Consider the following 20,286-nt stretch of genomic DNA (forward strand, 5'->3'; position numbering starts at 1 on the left):
GACTAAGCTGCAGAATGCAATCTCCGAGGAATCACAAGCAGGGAGATTCGGGGCCTGCCAGTGGGCTTCCCAAAGGTATCTGGCTGTGCACTGTGAAAACAGGATGCTGTACTAGGTGGGCTTTTGGCAGAATCTCCTCAGGTGCGCTGGGATTTCCTTAGGTGCGCTGGGATCTCTGTAAAGCCTGGGGCAGATTTGGAGAGTGGGGGACAGAAGAGGACAGCCCCCTCTTCTCCCACTGAAAGCTTGGCCCTGAGCCCAGAAAATACAACGGCACTTACAGCGTCAATTTCATTCAGGGCCTTCCACTGCTCGTAGGGCAGGTCAAGAGCCTCTGCCGTCTGGATGGTCCTCTTGAGCTGGCTGGTCCAAACTTTGAGGTCTTTCAGGTTCTGCTCCTGGACAAAATGGCTCAACGCACTGGAAAACTGAAGACAGGAGGGGAAACGAAAGGAAATTCTTAGCACAGATTTCCATTCCCAGAGGCTCCCAAAGGACAGCACCCACCACAATAAGAGTGTCATGCATGGCTATATGGGGACTTTACTGGACGAAGTAGAGTCACAACGAAACCTAATAAGTTTCGTTCCTGAGTTTTCTTCCTACTGGTACACATGGGAGAGAGAGAGATGATGATGCGCCAATCGGAGCATTAAATGGACTACCACACCTACAACATGGCGGCTAAAGGGGGTGGGTTTTTTTCCTGCTCGACCATATGAACTGGAGAGCATGGGAAGACTCCTCCCCCCAGCAAGGACCCTTTTTTGTCACGTGATCCTGCCTGACAGGTGAGGGGGAAGAGTCATCCCAGACGTAAGTAATAGTAATTTATTATTTATATCCCGCCCATCTGGCTGGGTCTCCCCAGCCACTCTGGGCAACTTCCAACAAAGATTAAAAATACATGAAAATGCCACACATTAAAAACTTTCCTTCAGATGTCTTCTAAAAGTCAGATAGTTGTTTACCTCTTTGACATCTGATGGGAGGGCGTTCCAGAGGGTGGGTGCCACTACCGATAAGGCCCTCTGCCTGGTTCCCTGTAGCTTTGCTGAATTTGTCATGCTGAATTTATTTTGTGTGGTATGACACAGCAGCAGCAGCAGCAGCAGCAACAACTTATTTATACCTTGCCCACCTGGCTGGGTTTCCCCAGCCACTCTGAGCGGCTCCCAGCAGAATATTAAAAACACGATAAAACATTAATCATTAAAAACTTCTCTAAACTAGGCTGCCTTCAGATGTCTTTGAAAAGTCAAGTAGTTGTTTATTTCCTTGACATCTGATGGGAGGGCATTCCACAGGGCGGGTGCCACCACCAAGAAGGCCCTCTGCCTGGTTCCCTGTAACCTCTCTTCTCGCAGTGAGGGAACCGCCAGAAGGCGCTCAGCACTGGACCTCAGCATCTGGGCTGAACGATGGGGGTGGAGACGCTCCTTCAGGTATACTGGGCCGAGGCCGTTTAGGCTTTCTATTGTTTTTATTTGAGAGTAAGAAGGACGGAGTCCAGTTGCAAGCAGGAAAGGAGGCAGGCGGATGTTGCTGATGCCCCATTCCCACTGCTAGGCCCGCCTGCATCAAGCTAAGTAGGCACAGGACTGCAGTTGCAGCACATTCAAAGGTGGCCAAGCCTCTTCGCTCCCAGACAGAGGATGTCCCACAACACCTACCTTCTTTCCCCTCCAGGAGAGCCCAGAGTCTCCCCCAATCTTCCCCTTGAGGTTGTATTCACTCTCGCCGTGCCGGCACAGGTAGATGGTGCGAGGCTGGACGTGGATGTTCATCAGGTAGTAGACGATTCGACTCTGGATGTGGTCTTGCACCCTGTTCACAAGGTACCTCCGGCCAACGTCAATCACTTTGATCAGCGACAGGTCTCTGGGAGGGGAAGACGCGCACAGCCATCACTCAAAAGGTCCGCCAACCCCGGGGGAAAGTTCAAAAGCTGCAGAACCCACAGATGGGAATGCACAGAAACCATGAAGCACCGAATCGGGGAATTGTAGCGCAGCCTTGCGCCAAGCCCTAAGCCCATGAGCAGGCGAGCTTCAAAAGTACACCTGCTGAGGTGTTATCAAAATTCTGGTAGGAAATGCAGTGCTGATGCCTAACAGCCTGTTTGATCCTATGTATCCAGGTGTGGTATATTGCATTATTATGTTACGGTGTGTGTTGTTAATTCCAACAGATTCAGGCACACCTAGCTCTGCAAAGGCTCGTTGTTAAAAGCAGGAGAAACCACACACATCCTCCTTTCTGTCTCAAGGGAAAGCAAACAGCTTCACTACCGAATCCCTGCTTCTAAAGGCAGTCCTACCAACCCAGACATTCTTCCAGGAAGGCAATGGGAAAAGCTTCGAAATTCAGAATTTTGCAACAAAATTCCCTAGTTTTCCATGTAAGCACATTCCAACAGGTTAAAAGTGAGGAAATGCTTCCCAATTCAGTGTACCTTAGTGACTTCAGGAGGAATTGTAAGTTCACAGAAACTACTTCTAAGACAAAACAAACACCAGAGAAGAAGAGTTTGGGTTTGATATCCCGCTTTATCACTACTCGAAGGAGTCTCAAAGCGGCTAACAACCTCCTTTCCCTTCCTCCCCCACAACAAACACTCTGTGAGGTGAGTGGGGCTGAGAGACTTCAGAGAAGTGTGACTGGCCCAAGGTCACCCAGCAGCTGCATGTGGAGGAGCAGGGAAGCGAACCCGGTTCACCAGATTACGAGTCCACCGCTCTTAACCACTAAACCACACTGGCTTTCACACAGTGCCTTTCACACAATTTGGCAGCCAGCTTTGGTCGCTGGAAGAACAGGCGAGAAACACAGTTTCCTCACCTGTCGTAGTCGTCTGGGTCCATAGGCTGGTAGCTCGATTGGTAACAGCTGATTCTCTTCATGAAATCTTCCATCGCGTCAGCAGAGTTGCAGTCCTTATAATCCGGGCTGGACAACTTGACTTCCTGAAGCAAAAAGAAAGAGAGCACAGGGTCAGGGAGCCAGCTGTGAAACCCAAGATGATATTACAGAGGAAATATTAAGGAGAAATTGCAAAGCAGGATTCGCCTGAGCTGCTCGTGGCTGTTCCCTCATCAGCCTGACAGAACTGGTGCCCGTCACTCAAAGCCAACAACAACAGGACAAAAGCGAGGCAAGCCAGCACCTGAAGAAGCCAGCACCTGAATCCTTGTAACAGATGGCTTTAAAAGAGGATAATAATAATAATTTATTATTTATACCCCGCTCATCTGTCTTGGCTTCCCCAGCCACTCTGGGCGGCTTCCAAACAAATATTAAAATACAGTAATACACCAAACATTAAAAGCTTCCCTAAACAGGGCTGCCTTCAGATGTCTTCTAAAAGTTTGGTAGTTGTTGTTCTCTTTGACATCTGGTGGGAGGGCTTTCCACAGGGCGGGTGCCACTACCGAGAAGGCCCTCTGCCTGGTTCCCTGTAACTTGGCTTCTCGCAGTGAGGGAACCCCCAGAAGGCCCTCGGAGCTGGACCTCTGTGTCCAGGCAGAACGATGGTGATGGAGATGCTCCTTCAGGTATACTGGGCCGAGGCCATTTAGGGCTTTAAAGGTCAGCACCAACACTTTGAATTGTGCTCGGAAATGTACTGGGAGCCAATGTAGGCCTTTCAGGACCAGTGTTATGTGGTCTCGACAGATTAAATGAATTGATGGTGGATAAAGCTATCGGCACTACTAGTCATGGCAGCGATGTTCTCTGTCCTCTGTCGGAGGCAGTATATCTCGGCATATTGCTTGCTGGGAATCACAGGCAGGGAGTGCCATTGGTCCTGGCTGCAGGCATACAAAGAAGCTGAATGCTGCAGGATTCAGGACAGTTAAATTATGGAAATCGCTGCCCCAACTCAGAGGGCTTTAAAAGAGGATTTGACAAATTCACTGGGGGGCGAAAGGCCTACTGACCACAATGGCTATGCTCTGCTCCACAGCCAGAGGCAGCAATGCTTGCAAAAAACAACAACAACCTGTTACTGGAAACTATGGGAAGGGATAGGGCTCTTGTGTTCGAATCCTACTTGCTGGTTTCCCATAGGCCAGCGGTTACAAAGCACGGATCCACATGGATCCTCAGGATTTTTGCACTGGGCTACCCCAAATTCACCGTCAAATCACATGTCTGTGGCCACAGCATGAACCACAAAAATCATACATCCACTGTTTTGGTTCAGAATATTTTTTCCTTGTTTTCCTCCTCTAAAAACTAGGTGTGCCTTATGGTCAAGTGTGTCTTATGGAGCGAAAAATACGGTAACTAAGAGGGTGAAACAGCAGTGCTTGCTTAACAGGGGCTAATGTTTGCTGACGAGGAAAAGATTTCAGCTGGGGCAACAGAAGCAATTGTTCCAGGTGCCTTTTTGAAACAGCTCCTTTAGGTGGGGCAACACCCACACACACACACCCCGGATAGAAAGAGAAACTCTTTTCTCACACTTACCATAATGTTTGTAGCGACGACAGACGGGTCATTGCAGACGGATTCGATGAAGAACACCTGAAAGGAAGAGGACATCTATGTGTGCGTGTGTTTAAGGCAGGGAATAAAACCACACAAAGCAGCTTGGCCCATCTAGATCTCTTTCTCTCGCAGACACCAGCTGTCTGAGACCTCGGGGCAGAGAAGCTGCCCTTAGCCCTGCCAGCTGAAAATCCTTCTTGCAATGGCAGATGCCAGGAATCTGTCCTGGGAGACTGGGCACCAGGGTGGATAAAAATCAATGGTTTCTTTTATTTAAATCAAATTTTTTTTATTTAAATCGGATTTTAAAAATAAAATGCTTTTGGAGAAAAAAACTTTCTAAAGCTAGTTTTTTATTTAAGTTACATTCTAGTCCAAAGGCTATTCATCAGGAAATAACGATTTGTTTTAAGTTTTTCATGTGTGCTAAAACTTAAGGTGTGTGTTTTTTTAAAAAAGAAATTTAACCACATCAGTTAACAAACATGGATACATATGCTACAACGTTATTGCTTTAGATAAATAAATTGTTTAAATTGTTACAGTATTAAGGAAACGATTGTTCTTCTCCTTCCAATAAAGTACAGCAGAAAAGTTGTCCCAATATAAATAGTTAACTTACAAACCTCACAATAATTTCATAATGATCTGTCAATATATATTTTAATAGTATAACCAAATCAATAATTTTTGATATAACTGTAAAAACTACTCTGAAAAAAATTTTATTCCAAAAATGAAACCTTCATCTGATTGTCAATATTAAGATTATACCAGCAAGAATGAGTCCTTCTGTAAAAAAAAAAAAAAGATTTAAATCAAGTCTTAATGATTAGTGATTTAAATCAAATTCACCCTGCTGGGTACCCAACACTTTGCCTGTGAGCACTCCCGGTCCCATTTTTGGTACCCAGCCATGATGCTGGTGATCCCATGTGTTTCAAGGGAGCCCACAACAACATGGGTGGGGTATTGGAGCCTTAACTCGCCTGCCCCATCCTCTGCTGTCAAGTTTGACAACTGACTGGCAGGGCCTGCAACCAACCGTCCCACTTTCATCCCTGCTGCCATCACATGTGGGGCGGGCCAGCCAAATCAGGACTGGAGGTTCCCCATCACTGTGGGGACAGTAAGAGCCGTTTGACAGTGGAACAGACTCTGTTGTGGGTTTAAAGCAGAGGTGGGATGGCCATCTGTCATGGATGCTTTAGCTGAGATTCCTGCACTGCAAGGGGGGTTGGACTAGATGACCACAGGGACCCCTTCCAATTCTACGATTCACTTTTAAAAGAAAACAACAGCATCGATGTAATGATTGCTCAGGTCCATCTCCCAGGAGAGCAGGGCGGCATTCAGACACGTCAACAGGCACAGCCAAGAGCAAGTCTAAAAGGCAGGGCTGCAATCAAAAATTCGCCACTAAAAACGAAAACACTTACTTTGAAACCATTTTCTTTGGCAAAATGCAGGATCATAGATCTTCTCTCGCGTGTGGTGTTTGTAGCATCAAAAACCTTTGTGGGTAGAAAAGAAGAGAAATAATGTCATGGGGCTTATAATTATTTTTTATTGACATGCACTTATCTTGAAAGGAGGGGTATAAATTGGGTGGTTACTGCCTTGTGGCAACGTGAAGGTGTGCTTTTTTTATTTATGGCACTTGCGTTATAGAATACCCTCTCGGCCGAAATGTGACAGGCCTCATTAGTATTGGCATTCAACCAGCTCCAGAAACTTTCCCCCTAGCACATCTTCGGATTTTATTGTTTTAACTTTTTGAAAACTGTTCCAATTCTTACGTTTTTTAATTGTACGTTTTTACTGTATATTTTAATTAAGGATGTTTTAACGACCCAGTGAAGTTGTGCTTGTAGGTTTTAATTCTGTACTGACTGTATTGCCCTCTGCTTGGAAGCTATTTTGGCATATGAATTAAATGTTATTTCAACAGAAAGTTATGTTCCCATGGTGGCTGACAAAGCAGCAAGAAACAATGGAAGCATAAATTAAAATTATTGCGGGTAGAGGCTAAAACACGATATACCCCAACAGAGCAAACTAAAATAGGATGAGTCCATTCAGACATACACTAAAATCAAAACTGTTAGAAAAGAACATCAGCCGTTCTTAAAAGCATGGGGAAACAATTGCTGTGGGTTAAAAATTCCATTTGCTTTTTTTTTAAATGAAGGACTGAACCCAGAACCTTCTTAACACAAAGCAAGTGGTCTCCCACAGAGCTAGAGCCCATAAGGGCTCTTCTGGTCTTAAGCCAGAGTGCAGAGTCAGTTTCTGTAGAGCACAAGACTCTTAATCTCACGGTTGTGGGTTCAAACCCCACCTTGGGCAAGATTCCTGCTTAGCGGAAGGGTTGGAGTAGTTGAGTCTCGTAGTCCCTCCAACTCTAAAATTCTATGATCCTACCTGTTAAAGACAACAAGTGTATACCCTCTTGCCTGGTAAGTTTAAGATACAGTGGTACCTCTGGTTGCGAATGGGATCCATTCCAGGGCCCGCTCGCAACCTGAAAAGAACGCAACCTGCGTCTGCACATCTGTGCGTGTGTGGGTCACGACTTGCCACTTCTGCGCATGCGCGTGACATCATTTTGAGCATCTGCGCATGCGCGAGTGGCAAAACCCAGAAGTAACCCTTTCCGGTACAGTCACACCCCGAGTTGAATGCGCTTCGGGTTGAGCACGTTCGAGTTGCGCTCTGCGGCAACCCGGAAGTAACGGAGCGCATTACTTCCGGATTTCGCCACTCACGCATGCGCAGACGCTCAAAATGATGTCACGCGCATGCGTGGAAGCGGCAAAATGTGACCCGCACACGCGCAGACACGCAGTCACGTCTTGCGTTCCATTCGGGATGCGTACGGGGCTCCGGAATGGATCCCGTTCGCATCCCGAGGTACCACTGTACTTCCAGGCCGCCGCGGGCCGCAACCTGAAATCGCGCAACCTGAAGCAAACGTAACATGAGGTATGACTGTACAGTGGTGTAGGTGGGGTGTCAATTAAAAGAGAGAGAATCAGCACACTCCTGAGCTGAAGTGTACACAGGAGCGCCTTTCCTCCCTGGAGACCAGCTGCGCACACATGGCCTCAACAGGAAGCTGCAGACAAGCTCCAGAGACAACCACATCACTCTCAGGATGCGACACTCACCGCAATCTGGCCACCTTCCTCGGACAAGTACAGTTTGACATCTCGCAGGGCGGCTAAGGCACATTGCCTGCAACAACAGGGAAAAGGCAAGTTCAGGACATTTCGAATCACAGCTTTCACAGGAAGCCCCAAGGGCCAACTGGCCCCAATTATGCTACCCCAAAAAAGACACTGAAAGACGACGTTCCGTCCATCAGCTCCCAAAGCCTCCTCACCCCATCCCCAAGGAGGGAACCCCGGTTTGTCCCCACGCTTGGCTCTTCATCGGTCTTCCCCATGGGTCTGCAAGGCCAGTCACTGCCCTGATGTGGACAAGAGCTCTTTTGAGGCTCAAAAGCTAAGTCCACGCAACCAAAAGGGCACCTTGCTACTTCTTATATTGGCTTGGGGATACAGAGCACCCGGGGACACTGATGGAGCTGTGGGTTAAACCACAGAGCCTAGGGCTTGCCGATCAGAAGGTTGGCGGTTCGAATCCCCGCGACGGGGTAAGCTCCTGTTGCTCTGTCCCAGCTCCTGCCAACCTAGCAGTTCGAAAGCACTTCAAAGTGCAAGTAGATAAATAGGTACCGCTCCAGCGGGAAGGTAAACGGCATTTCCGTGCGTTGCTCTGGTTCGCCAGAAGCAGCTTAGTCATGCTGGCCACATGACCTGGAAGCTGTACGCCGGCTCCCTCAGCCAATAAAGCGAGATGAGCGCCAGAACCCCAGTCATATGCGACTGGACCTAACGGTCAGGGGTCCCTTTACCTTTAAAAGAGAACACCCTGGATAGGCTTCCCAACCAGCACTGAAACACACCAGCTCCCAAAAGTCAAACTTTCAGTTCAAGAAAAGAGCAGAAAGTAAAAAAACAAACAAACCAGAGTTGAGGAAACTTGGAGCACAATAGCTTGACTTACTTGCGGACTTTCATAGCCTCCTCATTATCAGGACGAAAGAAGTCGTAGGAGCTGTAATGCTTCACGGCCTCGCGGCGATACTCCCCGACATTGAACACTGCAAGGAGAAAGGAGGGGAGTCAAGGCGCCTGCACTTTTGTTAAGGGAGAAAGACATGGAAACCCATGAAATTCAACGAAGTTCTCTTCCAAAAACAAGCTGCATAGGTCGGGCTTGTAAACAGCTACTTGCCTGCCTGAATCGAGTCCCCCCTTTTGTAAAAGCAGATGAAAACGTGGCTCATTTTCCTCCAGACGAGTGAAAAGCATAGATACATGCTGGGTCGTGGGTTCGAATCCAACACTGGGCAAAAAGATTCCTGCATTGCAGACGGTTAGACTAGATGACTCTTGGGGTCCCTTCCAACTCCACAATTCTATGACTCCATGCTACTAACATATTTGTGGAGCCGCAAGTGATTTCCAAGAGAGACTGTTATTTGATGGATTACCTCTGTCTCTCTGGTTTCTCTTTGGGAAAGACCTGCACTGACCCAGGTACCTCAAAAAATGATTTGAGCTATAGCCCCCCTCCTTATGAATCTTGGAAGCACACAATGAATATCACTAGCAGATTGGTGGACCTAACAGAGGTTTCCCAACACTTGAGCCTCCGAGACAGGTCACCAAACTCCCCAAATAGTTTGGTCAGCGGTCCAGTTCCAAGAACTGACTTTGGGGTAGATGCAACATGCATCAAAATGCAACTCAACGTCATGCACGAGAAATTATCAGAAGCTGTCACAGCAAAAAAGAATAACTCTGCCGGATGAAACCAAAAGTTACTTAGTTCAGCTAGGCTAGCTACCCGACCTAACAAGAAGAGTCCGCAACCAGAAGGAGGAAGAATGGGATAAATTTAATGATTATTTAGTTAAATTTGTTATGTTAAACTACCGTATTTTTTGCACCATAACACTCACTTTTTTCCTCCTAGAAAGTAAGGGGAAATGTCTGTGCGTGTTATGGAGGGAATGCCTACAGGTGGCATGCCTACGGATTTTCCTCCTCTAAAAACTACGTGCGTGTTATGGTCGGGTGCGTGTTATAGAGTGAAAAATACGGTAACTGGAAATAGCTTGCAGATACTTAATGGGCTTAGGATTTTATTTATGTTAAGTGATGAATTAATATGTTTAATTCTATAAGGTGAAGATCTAAGGATGTTAATGTTTAAGTTAAATTTCATAAAAATTGGGATTTGCAAAACCATTAAAAGGACATGCAATGAAATTCAACCAAGGGGAAGCGAGGAAGTCACTTAACAAAGTTAATAGCTGTAATTTTTAATAAGGCTATGATTTATGTTTGTTTTGTTTGTTTATAATATTGTGAAAACCAATAAATTTTTTGGAAAAAACAAAACAAAAGTTAATTAGTTCAGCATCCTACCTCCCCAGAACAGCCAATGAAATACTGTATCTAATGCACCATCGAATCTAATGCGCACCAAAAAAGGGAGCACATTACAGTTGAGTAAATACGGTACTTCTTAGAAGCAGGACCTGTTGCTCCCAACACAGGCACCCAGGGGCTTCAACTATAAAGCCTCAAGTCAGCCCAGAATCTCACCTTTTGTCGGGACGCCGATCCAGTTGAGGTAGCGGGTCAGCTTCTTGGAAATGTAGGTTTTCCCACGAGCCGGGAGGCCGACCATGACAATCACAGTGGGGGAATTGGTAAGCTGAGGGCCACATGCTATGGGCAGGTGAAGAAGGGAGAAAAGGGAGAAAGAAAATGGATGTTGAAAAGGGAGACAACTTGTCATATCAATACCACATTTTTTTATAAAGGCAGGCAACTGGGATAATAGAATTCTAGAGTTGGAAGGGTCCAAACCATCTTGTCCAACCCTCTGCAATGCTCTAGGAATATGCAGCTGTCCCACACAGGGATTGAACTTGCAACCTTGGCATTATCAGCGCCATGCTCTAACCAAATGAGCTATCCAGGCTGGCCTGCACACCTGGCCCAATGGAGATAGTGGTGCCTTGTAGCCAAGAGACGAAGCTGTAAGCTAGGATCTCTCCCCCGTTCCACCTCTGCCATGGAATTAAACTCAGCAGCTGACCATAGGCAAATCACCGCCTTTCAGCCTCAGTCCCTCTTTCTGCAATATGGGGATAAAACAGACCTAATTCCCAGATTACCAAGAGAATGTGTGCAAAGCAACTTGGAATATGTGAAAAGCATTATGTGAATGTCCTGGTCGCATATCAGCCTTTTCTACTGCAGCCTCGAGACAAAACCTGCTAGACATCAAGGACTGAGGTGCTGAAAGCCTGCTGACTCATCCTTAGACTGGGACATGAGCCAGACAGAGACAGCCAAGCGGCAAGGACACTCAGGAAGAAAGCATGATGCAGCCCAAATCTCCTGCTGTTCTGAAACATACACACGGATTTGTTTGTGTTATTCGGAGCACAACTCAGAATTCAGCAGCCTAAGAATTTCAAGTTTCTGCCCCTTGCAGGTCACAAAAACAGAACAGGACTTGAGAATCGCGTTACTCCCAGAACCTTAGAAGCCACTCAGAGAAAAAGCCTAAAATTCTACAGAAGTGTTCCTTCCTTTTGTCTAAGTTCCCCTGACATGCAAGGTGCAAGTCACAGGTGTTGCCAACAACTCTCAAGATAGCAAGCTGGCTGTCGCTCAACAGAACGGAAACTCATTTCTTCGCAACCCCAGATTTCCACTGGGTTTGGTCCTCCTACCTGCCACATCCCTGTAGCAAAACAAGCGTAATAGTCTATAAAAGTGCATTGGCAATGAGAGCATGATGGCAAAAGGATTCTTGCCAAGCCATCTCTGCTGGTCTGTGGAGGCAGGAGAAGAGTTCAGGGCAGAATGATGAGCAATTGGCACCCAGTCCGCCGTGATGGTGCCCGGGGGAGTTTCAGAGTGGAAAGCCATGCCAAATCCAATAAAAAGTTCCAGCCTTCCTTTCTGGCATTCCAAGAATCTCTGCCGAGAGGTTTCGCACAGGAACCAGGTGGGTCATCCTCCCAAAGGAGGATGCAAGCAGGTGATGTATGGAAGAGCCTCGCAGCATGAAATGTAGGAGCACAAGGCTGCTGCCTTATACAGAGTCAGACCTCTGGGCCATCTACCTCAGTATTGTCTACCAGTGTTTCTCAACCTGTGGGTCCCCAGATGTTGTTGGACTACAATTCCCATCATTCCTAGCCAGCATGACCAGTGGTCAGGGATGTTGTAGTCCAACAACATCTGGGGAACCACAGGTTGAGAACCTCTGGGACTGGCAGCAGCTCTCAGAGGCTTCAGCTGACAGTCTCTTACAAGTCCTACCTGGATATGTCAGGATTTGGTCACAGCAATATCGAGAAACTGAGCACCAGCCCTACATCACTAAGGGGAAAAGGCCAGGAATAAAAAACCCAGGCTGAGTTCTTTAACAGCCACACTTACAGAACCTTCCCTCTCTGCACTTTTGATGCTTCAGGACAGCAGTGACCCAGAAGGACTTGAAGTCCTGCTATGCTTTAAGAGTACACTGGTATCGCGGGTTAAGAACGTAATTCATTCCAGAGGCCCGTTCTTAACCTGAAACTGTTCTTAACCTGAAGTACCACTTTAGCTAATGGGACCTCCCGTTGCTGCCACACCGCTGGAGCACGATTTCTGTTCTCTTCCTGAAGCAAAGTTCTTAACCCGAGGTACTATTTCTGGGTTAGCGGAGTCTGTAACTTGAAGTGTATGTAACCCGAGGTACCACTGTATTGGGGGGGGGGCGCGGATTTCAGCAAAGCCTGGTTCTCTTCATTATTGTAGGTACCACTTACCAGCCAGGAGTGGTGAAGCAGAGGCATATGACCACTTTTAAATTCCATCCTCATTCCAAGGCTCAGATGTAGGGATTTGGAGCCAAGCGCATCTGTCATTAAAATATTACTGGAAAGCCACGCTCGAGTGCGTGCTTCGTCGAACACTTTTTTCTTATTTTGCTCCAGGCTTTGAATGCAGTTAAGTGTTTTCTCAAAGCGCAGCAAGCCTCCAAGCTTATCCAGAATTTTTAAAAAAGCTTTCCAAAAAGCTACACACCAGCAATATATTTTTCCCCCCACACATAACGGAGAAGGGGTTGCCGAAAAAGTGGGGTGCGGGGATGTGTGGGGTCTTGCATCAGAAAGCATTAATGCACATATTTCAGAAAGAGAGGTGTAAGGAAAGGTTAATGATGGGGCTCAGGCATTTGTGGCTGTTTCGTCTTTCAGACAGGGCTACATGAGCACTTAAGCAACGAGAGGCTTTTTCGAAAAAATAAATGTTACAGGACGCAATGTGGTCCAGGAAGAATATTGCATCATTTATCCTCAGAAGCATGATCTAACAGGGACATGTCAAACACTGCAAGTCACTCCAGACAGGCAACAGACCCAATAACTGGAGACACAATCTCATATCCCAAGGAAAAATATATTAAGTGTTTGAAGTCTGGAGGGGGGGTAGTATATATGAGGCTCCAGAACAAATATATACAACATTGCGATTCCATGCAGCAAACCAGCAGCAGTTCTGCATTCACTGCCTTCTAAACTAACGGTCTGAAAGAATCTGGTTTGGGACCGTAATAAATTTCATTTCATTTCAACAGTCTGAAAAGACCTGCAGGTAAAGGACCCCTGGACCGGTTTAAGTCCGGTCAAAGGCGATTGTGGGGTGTGGCGCTCATCTCACATCTACACCTGTACTCATACCTGGAGCAGCTGAAATTCTCAAGAAACTCTGGCAAGCACCCAGAAGCAATTCTATGGAATTGGGGAGTCAGGCTACTGCCAGCTACACTTCACACTGCAAAATTACACAAAAGAGACAGCACTATATATTCTGTACCAAGGGGTTGGTGGAAGGGGCAGGGGCAATGGCACTTTGAAATTACAATGCAATGGTTGAGCTTAACATGTTTAAGAGGCTCTTTCTGTCCTCACATGCCACACTAATGCAAACTGCGAAAAAGAGAGCTCTCTCCAACGCCATTCTCCTCCCTTGCCGGCCGCACGTCATCTCTGCCCATTGAGCCAGCCTACGTGGGAGACGTGCAATTTGACAGAAAATGAATGGATCGCCCCTAGGAAACCCAGCAAGGCATCACTCTGCAACAGCAGCAGCCAGCCCTGAAATTAGATCTCTCAAAGACCACACAGACACACCCACAAGGCATGCAGAGCGACTGAACTGCAGGATGCTTTGAAAGAAGCAGCAAATGACTCCTTGCTCCTCCCTCCTGGGTTTCACTCTATTTGCATCAGATAAGAGCCCAAGCTGAATGCATCCCATTATTTCAAGCCTTCCTCATCTTTTTTTGCAAAGAGGTACCCAGAAGAGTAAAATCAACCCAGAGCTTGCTAAGGGAAACTAGGGTTTTTCCTTTATGCTACAAGGAGAAATAGGCATAACCAAATGAATCTCTACCTGCACAATTACAAACATGAACAGAAAGGCTCCCAGAGAATAGCAATGGGGGGGGGTGACACTCATTTTAAAGACAGGGTATGCTTTTTGAAAGGGCCCCAAAGACTGTGGGTAAGGAAGCACCACCTGTTCTCTCCCCCCATAAGGCTAACCTTCTCCCTTCAAGGTAGGCAAATGGCCCAGGAGGCAGCAAAGCCGGCCACTAGGCAAACAGGGATGGGAGATGAATGACTGATTCAGGGCTTCAAAGCCCCCACCCACAACTCAAGAGAGGCTCTCCAACATTGCTTCTAGGACAGCAGTGCTTAGGAACATCCCCGGTTCCTTGGGGGCTTTTAAAAGACAAAACGTAATTAAAATCCAGAGGGGAAGATGTGGATTGAGAGAAAATGCCTGGATTAACTATGTGCATGAATTAATTCAGCTGCCAGGGAAAGAGGGGGGAATCAAGTGAAGATTGCAAAAGGAAATCCCTTTGCAAGAGGCTTGTCTTTGTGCCTAGCTGCTCTTAAGGGAGTTGCTGGACTACAACTCCCATCATCCCTGACCTGGTTGTGGGCTGATGAGATTCTGAAGTCCACATCATCAGGAAGGACAAAGGTTCCCCTTTCTGCAAAGGCACAGCAGATTGTGCCACCCAGATTGGGCAGCCCCACTGAAAGCCTGCTGTTAAGAAGTTGCCTGTTCCACAAGAACAGGAGAGGCTGCCTTATATGGAGCAAGGCCTTTGGTCCACGCAGCACAGGATCACCTAGGTTTGCTCAGCCAAGTCTCCCAAGGTTGCAGGCAGGGGACACTTCCAGCCCTTATCTGGAGATGCCACGGACTGAACCTGCCTGGCTTCAGATGCAAATCAGATGCGCCGCTGAGCCAAGGACCTTTCCTTTAAGTCAGAAAACTGGTCCACAAAGCTCAGCTTTCTGGGATCGTTGCCAATCAGGCCAGATCCATACAAACCACCTGAAGGCCCCCCACAGAATCCTGGGAAACGTAGCTTCGCACCGAGAGAGCTACAATTCCCAGCACCTTATCAAACTACAGTTCCTAAGATTCTTTGTGGCGGCAGTGGGAGTCATGTGCTTAAAATGTGTGGGGTGAACCTGCCCCTTCCACTAGAAGCACGGGGTCCTTCTGCAAGCAAAACTGGGAGAATAGGAAAGGGGAGGAGGTAATAGGGGGAGCTTCCTCGGAGGTGCAATGCGGCACGGCACCCATCCCTCCTCCTCTTCCTCTCTTGCAGCCCGACCTTTTTCTCCCACCCACGTGGAGCCGGGGTCCTCGTCCCGCCGGCCCCAGCAACCCACTCATCCGGATGGGCAGCTATTTTCCCAGGGGAACGATGCCCCCGCCGGGGGATGGTTCCCACGCTGAGCGATGCGCAGGCGGCTGGGACACGCCTTTCCCCGAGGAAAGCCGAGCATCAGCTCGGGTCGCCACCGCTTTGCACGCCAAAGGAAGCCTCCGGTGCGCTCTCCAGGAAGCGGGAGACCTCGAGCCACGGGGGACCGACGCTTTCCTTGGAGAGCTGCTAGGAGTCCCCAAGGCACCACCCGCAGCTGCATTGAGGAGCCGCGGTGTGACTCAGCAGCGAGGCAGGCGCCTGCTCCGCACATCGCGCGCGGAGAGCCCCTGGAGGGGAGCGCGCCCCTGCCGCCGCCATGCGAGTCGTGCAGCGCATCGCATCGCCGCCGCGGCGGGAGGAGGGCAGAGGAAGCGGAGGCGTGGCGCACCGGCGCAAAGGAGAGCATTTCAGGTCATCCACATGGCCCTGCCGGCCCGGCTAGCCGGGAATAGCTTCCTCCCTGCCTCGCCGGACCTTCGCCATCAGCGAGGCAGAAGCGCAGCCGGCTCTCTCCTTCCAGCCGGCAGCTTCTCCAAGGCTCGGTTTCAACCCTGCCTGGAGAAGAAGACGGGGGGGAAGCGAGGCCCGGCTCCCTAGCCACCGCTTCTCCGCACGCGGCAGCCGAGCCCTTTCCGCCCGTCGTGCAGGCGCGGCTCGTTTCCGGGTACCGGCGAAGGAGAGGCGCGCAAAGTTGCCCGCGGCCGGCAGCCCGTACGGTGCCGGCTCCCCGCCCACGGCGCCGAAAACGGGGGCGCGGAGGGGTCCACGCGGGGCTGCACAGCTCGAGACTCCCGTCCCACCAAAAAGAGAGGCGGGGGAAAAAAACACTTTTCAGTCTAAACGGAAAAAAAACCATGAAAACGCCAATTCCCCGGCGCACAATATGCGCACAGTGCGTTTTACGCACTGGATGCTACCCGATTTCTAAAAAATGCATTCTAGTTTAAATCAGATCATGATTTTTACCAGACCCATCTTTCTCCTCTACAGATTTTACGGGTCAATCGCGTCCTTTGCGTACTCCCCTAAAAAGTCCCACGCCCCCCAAATCACGTTCACTCTCCTCCACGAATACTCAAGGACGCCCCCTCTCCAAAACCGACGCCGAGGCGCCTCCAACCTTCAGCATCTCACGCCTGGTTTAGCGGATGCGAGGATACTCCGAATCCCTGCCGATTAAATGCCCGACCCCCGCCGGTCGATTCCCACCCCCAGCCCCTATTGTACTCACATCTATGGGGCAGCGCCGGGTGATTGTCGGGCGGGAGCCAAATTTTCTGGATGCGGCTTTGCGTTAGCTCCATCGGCATTTTTAAAGCGAAGGTCTCGACGCGCCCCGGTTCCACCTTGGGTTGAGGATGCGGCGGCCGGAGGAAAGGCGAGACGTGGGTGGAGGTGGAGGGAAGAAAACAAAGGGAAGAAGCCCTTTCTCTTTCCTTTTTATTATTATCTTTTGGGTCTGTCTCGCTTCCTTTTCCAGGAATCGGGGGACTCCTGTCGTCTCTTAAGGCGTCTAGGCTGTAACGCAATTTAATATGTATCTAAACCGACTTTCCAAAAAGAAACTCCCCCTTCCCCCTGCAGGATTGAAAGGACAGCTCTCTCTTCGATCCCCGGTCAAGAATCGGAGTAAGCCCTTGCAAAGCACGAAAGCGAGGCTGTTAAGTCCTTAAGTGCCCTTCTCTTTGGGATCAGATTAATAGATGCGCTCCGCATCGGATTCATTCAGCGCTACGAGTGACTCGCGGCTGCCCGCACGGCTATTTCTATAGGCCGGCCTGCCGGGAAAAAAACGAGCCTGGCGTCACGGCCCGCCTCCTCCTGCCGGGGCCAAGGGGGCGGGAGAAGCTCTTTCGCTCCCTCTCGCGTCCTGAAGGAGGAAAGGAGGCGAGACGCGGCGCAAAGCAGCCCCCGGCTGCCCCCATCCGTCGGCCGGCTGAACTGAAGCCGGCGGGGCGCGCTCTGCAGAGACAAAGCGACACGAAAAACCTTTTCCAGGCGGGGGAAGAGGCAACAAAAGGTCCATTTGAAAAGGAAGATTAGTAAAGGGTTTCCCTAACTTGGGTCTCCAGCTACAATTACAGCTGCAATTCCCATCATCCCTGACCACTGGTCCTGCTAGCAAAGGATGATGGGAATTGCAGTCCAAGAACAGCTGGAGAACCAAGCTGGGGAAACACTGATTTGATACATATTCTCAGATGTTGGTGGACTACAGCTCCCGTAAAGGTAAAGGGACCCCTGACCATTAGGTCCAGCCGTGACCGACTCTGGGTTTGCGGCACTCATCTCGCTTTATTGGCTGAGGGAGCCGGCGTACAGCTTCCGGGTCATGTGGCCAGCATGACCAAGCCGCTTCTGGCAAACCAGAGCAGCGCACGGAAACGCCGTTTACCTTCCCGCTGGAGTGGTACCTATTTATCTACTTGCACTTTGATGTGCTTTCGAACTGCTAGGTGGGCAGGAGCAGGGACCGAGCAGCGGGAGCTCACCCCGTTGCGGGGATTCGAACCGCCGACCTTCTGATCGGCAAGTCCTAGGCTCTGTGGTTTAACCCACAGCGCCACCTGCGTCCCAGGCACAGCTCCCATATCCCCAGCCATATTCCCAGATTCCCAAACGTCTTGCTCTGCTTTCCTTTGGACCGCATCAGCAAGGCTGAGAGAGGGGTCTTGTGGTCAGGGCAGCCCAGGACCTCCTGAAACACTGCTCAGGATCGCACCTTGAAGAAATCACTTTGGTGCAGCAGTTTGACTTCACGCCCAGAGGCACACTCCCTTGTCTCTTGAGACAGACTGGACGCCAACAATTCTCAGATCAGATCCTTCTCAACCAGCTTAGCCAATGGGTATGGGGTGGTGTTTGTTGCTGTAGCACAAAAACTGGAGGGGGACCCAAGACTGAGGAACAATGTAATAAGATACAGAGGATGTTGTGGAAGGAAACAATTAAGCCTGTTTCATCCCTACTGGAGTTGTTTGGACAAGAATTTTTGGGCTTATTCCCAAGAAAACCTGCACAAAAAATTGCAGCAGTGGTATCCTCATGGCAGGATTTTGGGGCTGAAGTCCAGGGCCCCCATCAGCAAAAGGATCCCCAAACCCACCAGGGCTTTCCTACTGCCTATTGAAATAAGGGAGTAAAGCACATTAGCATCTAAAGAGCGGCACCCATGAGGCCATTAAACCCAGAATTCAAAATGACTTAACTGCATCATTTGTAGACTGCACATTTAATAAACATGCATTTAACAAACATGTACTTAATTCTCTCACTAAAATCAATGGGACTGTCCCTAGCAATCCAGTGAGTGCAATGGGATTTACTGCTGAGTAAATTCCCAGCCAGCATGGTCAAGGATGGATGAGGGGAGCTGTAGGCTGGCAACATCTGGAGGGTCAGAGGTTTTCCCTGTCCCTGGGGAAAAAGTATTTCGATTGGATCATAAAGGGAAGGCTGTGAAATTATTTCCTTTTAATCATTCGTACAAATCCAATTATCACTTTCCACAGAGAGTTGCATGCATGGGAAGCTGCCTTATACAGAGCCAGACCATTGGCCCATCTAGATCAGTGCTGTCGACACTGACTGGCAGCTGCTCTCCAGGGTTTTCCAGAGGGATCTCTCCCCATCCTGCCTGGAGATGCCAGGAATTGGACTGGGGGACCATCCGTCTGCAAAGCAGGTGTTCTTACTATTGAAGAAGAAGAAGAGTTTGGATTTGATATCCTGCTTTATCACTACCCAAAGGAGTCTCAAAGCGGCTAACATTCTCCTTTCCCTTCCTCCCCCACAACAAACACTCTGTGAGGTGAGTGGGGCTGAGAGACTTCAGAGAAGTGTGACTGGCCCAAGGTCACCCAGCAGCTGCATATGGAGGAGCGGGGAAGCGAACCCAGTTCACCAGATTACGAGTCTATCGCTCTTAACCTCTACACCACACTGGCTCTCTCTCTCATTGAGCGATGGAAATTTCCTTGTACGGAATGAAATTACCGGTTCATCTTGCTCAGTACTGTCGTCACCCCTTGGCTTTCCAGTTAGCAGCCCATAAGCTTCATTCAGGTGGCCTGCGGCACCTGTGGAGTTATGGTTGAAGAAATATTTTCATCTGTTTTTAACTGAACTTTTTATTGCATCTTACTGTACTGCAGTTCTCGCTATAGCACAACAAAATACAATACAGCCATACCTCGGAAATCAGAAGGAATCTGTTCTGGAAGTCCGCTCGACTTCCAAAACATTCGGAAACCAAGGCACGGCTTCTGATTGGCTGCAGGAAGCTCCTGCAGCCAATCAGAAGCCACAGAACCAACATTGGATGTTCGGGTTCCAAAGAATGTTCGCAAACCGGAACACTCGCTTACGGGTTTGCAGCGTTAGGGAGCCAAAACGTTCAACTTGCAAGGCATTTGACTTCTGAGGTGCAACTGTACAGAAGAAATGAAGAAGAAGAAGAAGAAGAAGAAGAAGAAGAAGAAGAAGAAGAAGAAGAGGAGGAGGAGGAGGAGGAGTAGTAGTAGTAGTAGTAGTAGTAGTAGTAGTTTGGATTTGATATCCCGCTTTATCACTACCCGAAGGAGTCTCAAAGCGGCTAACATTCTCCTTTCCCTTCCTCCCCTACAACAAACACTCTGTGAGGTGAGTGAGGCTGAGAGACTTCAGAGAAGTGTGACTGGCCCAAGGTTACCCAGCAGCTGCATTTGGAGGAGTGGAGACACGAACCCGGTTCACCAGATTACGAGTCTACCGCTCTTAACCACTACACCATGCTGGCTGAAAGCAGCAATGAAAAATACAATTTAAAAAATGGCAGTATGTAGCAAAAGTATAGTTGCTACAAGACGCAGAAAAATCATTAATTGGTCCCAGAAGACCCTCAGCAATTTTCAAGTGGTCCATAGTGGG

The 20,286-nt window shown here is 48.8% G+C and overlaps 1 protein-coding gene and 1 long non-coding RNA gene across 8 annotated transcripts in view; one reads left to right on the top strand and one right to left on the bottom strand.

Annotated features, from left to right (window-relative positions):
* LOC128422761 (uncharacterized) overlaps positions 1-20,286 on the top strand; it is a 217,364-nt gene that overhangs the window by 142,165 nt on the left and 54,913 nt on the right. The window lies entirely within an intron of this gene.
* PFKFB3 (6-phosphofructo-2-kinase/fructose-2,6-biphosphatase 3) overlaps positions 1-20,286 on the bottom strand; it is a 68,775-nt gene that overhangs the window by 15,059 nt on the left and 33,430 nt on the right. For 3 of the 4 annotated variants that reach the window (XM_053407183.1, XM_053407184.1, XM_053407185.1), the window contains exons 2-11: positions 19,375-19,457; positions 16,610-16,896; positions 10,176-10,301; positions 8,566-8,662; positions 7,665-7,731; positions 5,934-6,008; positions 4,474-4,530; positions 2,842-2,966; positions 1,674-1,881; positions 282-428 (exon numbers count right to left, since the gene is read on the bottom strand). In XM_053407183.1, coding sequence (XP_053263158.1) covers positions 282-428; positions 1,674-1,881; positions 2,842-2,966; positions 4,474-4,530; positions 5,934-6,008; positions 7,665-7,731; positions 8,566-8,662; positions 10,176-10,301; positions 16,610-16,896; positions 19,375-19,382 — 1,197 coding nt within the window. In that variant the 5' untranslated portion in view covers positions 19,383-19,457. The remainder of the gene's footprint in view (positions 1-281; positions 429-1,673; positions 1,882-2,841; positions 2,967-4,473; positions 4,531-5,933; positions 6,009-7,664; positions 7,732-8,565; positions 8,663-10,175; positions 10,302-16,609; positions 16,897-19,374; positions 19,458-20,286) is intronic. The other variant, XM_053407186.1, reaches the window with a different exon arrangement.

This window comes from Podarcis raffonei, chromosome 10 (assembly GCF_027172205.1).
Source record: "Podarcis raffonei isolate rPodRaf1 chromosome 10, rPodRaf1.pri, whole genome shotgun sequence".
NCBI lineage: Eukaryota > Metazoa > Chordata > Lepidosauria > Squamata > Lacertidae > Podarcis > Podarcis raffonei.